Below are 1,087 nucleotides of genomic sequence, written 5' to 3'. Positions count from 1 at the left end.
CACATAAAAGCACCCACTACACTCTCTGAGTGGTTGGCGTTAGGAAGGGCATCCAGCTGTAGAAACTCTGCCAAATCAGACTGGAGCCTGGTGTTGCCATCCGGTTTCACCAGTCCTCAGTCAAATCGTCCAACCCATGCTAGCATGGAAAGCGGACGTTAAACGATGATGATGATGATGATGAGGTTGCAAGCAATCAGCTAACAATAACTAAGGAAAGACAGCAATAATAGGCTATGGGTTGTCACATGAAAAAAAAACCTGTAAAAGAAAACACCAAGTGAATAATGTACTAGATACTTAAGACCAAATAAAATGGTATTATGACACATCATATGACAGGTCTTATGACAGCTTTTTTAAATGTCTTACCTTTTAGAGACAACAGATCGAACAAGGTTCCACTTGTTTTTCAGTTGGTCCAACATTGCTTGAAGAATATCTCGATCTTGGTCGCTTTTTGTGCAGCGGTCTTTAAGATTACGGCCAAGTCTTGTAGTGGAATAGTACAAGGAATGTTTAGCTGCCAGTTGGTGTTGAAAGAGCTGAAGAAACAAGGGAGGGAGGGAAAAGTTACAGAAGTAAAGAATAAAATCAAATATAAAATAAAAATCTCAGAACAAAGAATCAAATTGGTATTTGCAGACCTTCAAAAACAAAAAAAAATGCAAAGACAAAAATCTTTTCAATTATTTCTAAATAAATAAATAAACAGAACATATATTCTTTGGAATCAGTTAAAAATGGTAAAGTTAATGGTGAGACCATTTCGGGGTCCCAGAACATTATTAGATGTGGGGTGAAATGGTAAAGTGTTTAGAATGGATACAATGACTTGTGGTGTTTTGTGCTAGATCCCTACACTCTGAGTTCAAATCTTGCTGAGGTCAATTTTGTTATTCAGGTTGTTTAAGATGGTTGTGGTGGTTCATTTGGCAACCAAATGGTTTTGAGTTCAATTACCACTTCAAGCAGTACCTTGGGAGAGGTGTCTTCTAGTATAGCCCTAGGCTGACCAATGCCCTGTGAGTGAGTTTGATAGGTGGAAACTGCACAAAACCTGCCGAGAGAGAGAGAGAGAGAGAGA

General features: G+C 38.6%; 1 protein-coding gene across 1 annotated transcript in view; it reads right to left on the bottom strand.

Moving 5' to 3' along the window:
- The window catches only part of LOC106873493 (microtubule-actin cross-linking factor 1, isoforms 6/7), a 102,508-nt gene that overhangs the window by 52,406 nt on the left and 49,015 nt on the right, over window positions 1–1,087 (bottom strand). Inside the window, exon 20 of the mRNA XM_052975688.1 lies at window positions 373–545. Within this exon, the coding sequence (XP_052831648.1) occupies window positions 373–545 (173 nt within the window). The remainder of the gene's footprint in view (window positions 1–372; window positions 546–1,087) is intronic.

The sequence above is a fragment of the Octopus bimaculoides genome, chromosome 22, assembly GCF_001194135.2.
Source record: "Octopus bimaculoides isolate UCB-OBI-ISO-001 chromosome 22, ASM119413v2, whole genome shotgun sequence".
Classification (NCBI taxonomy): Eukaryota; Metazoa; Mollusca; class Cephalopoda; order Octopoda; family Octopodidae; genus Octopus; species Octopus bimaculoides.
This window is presented reverse-complemented; position numbering and strand designations above follow the sequence as displayed.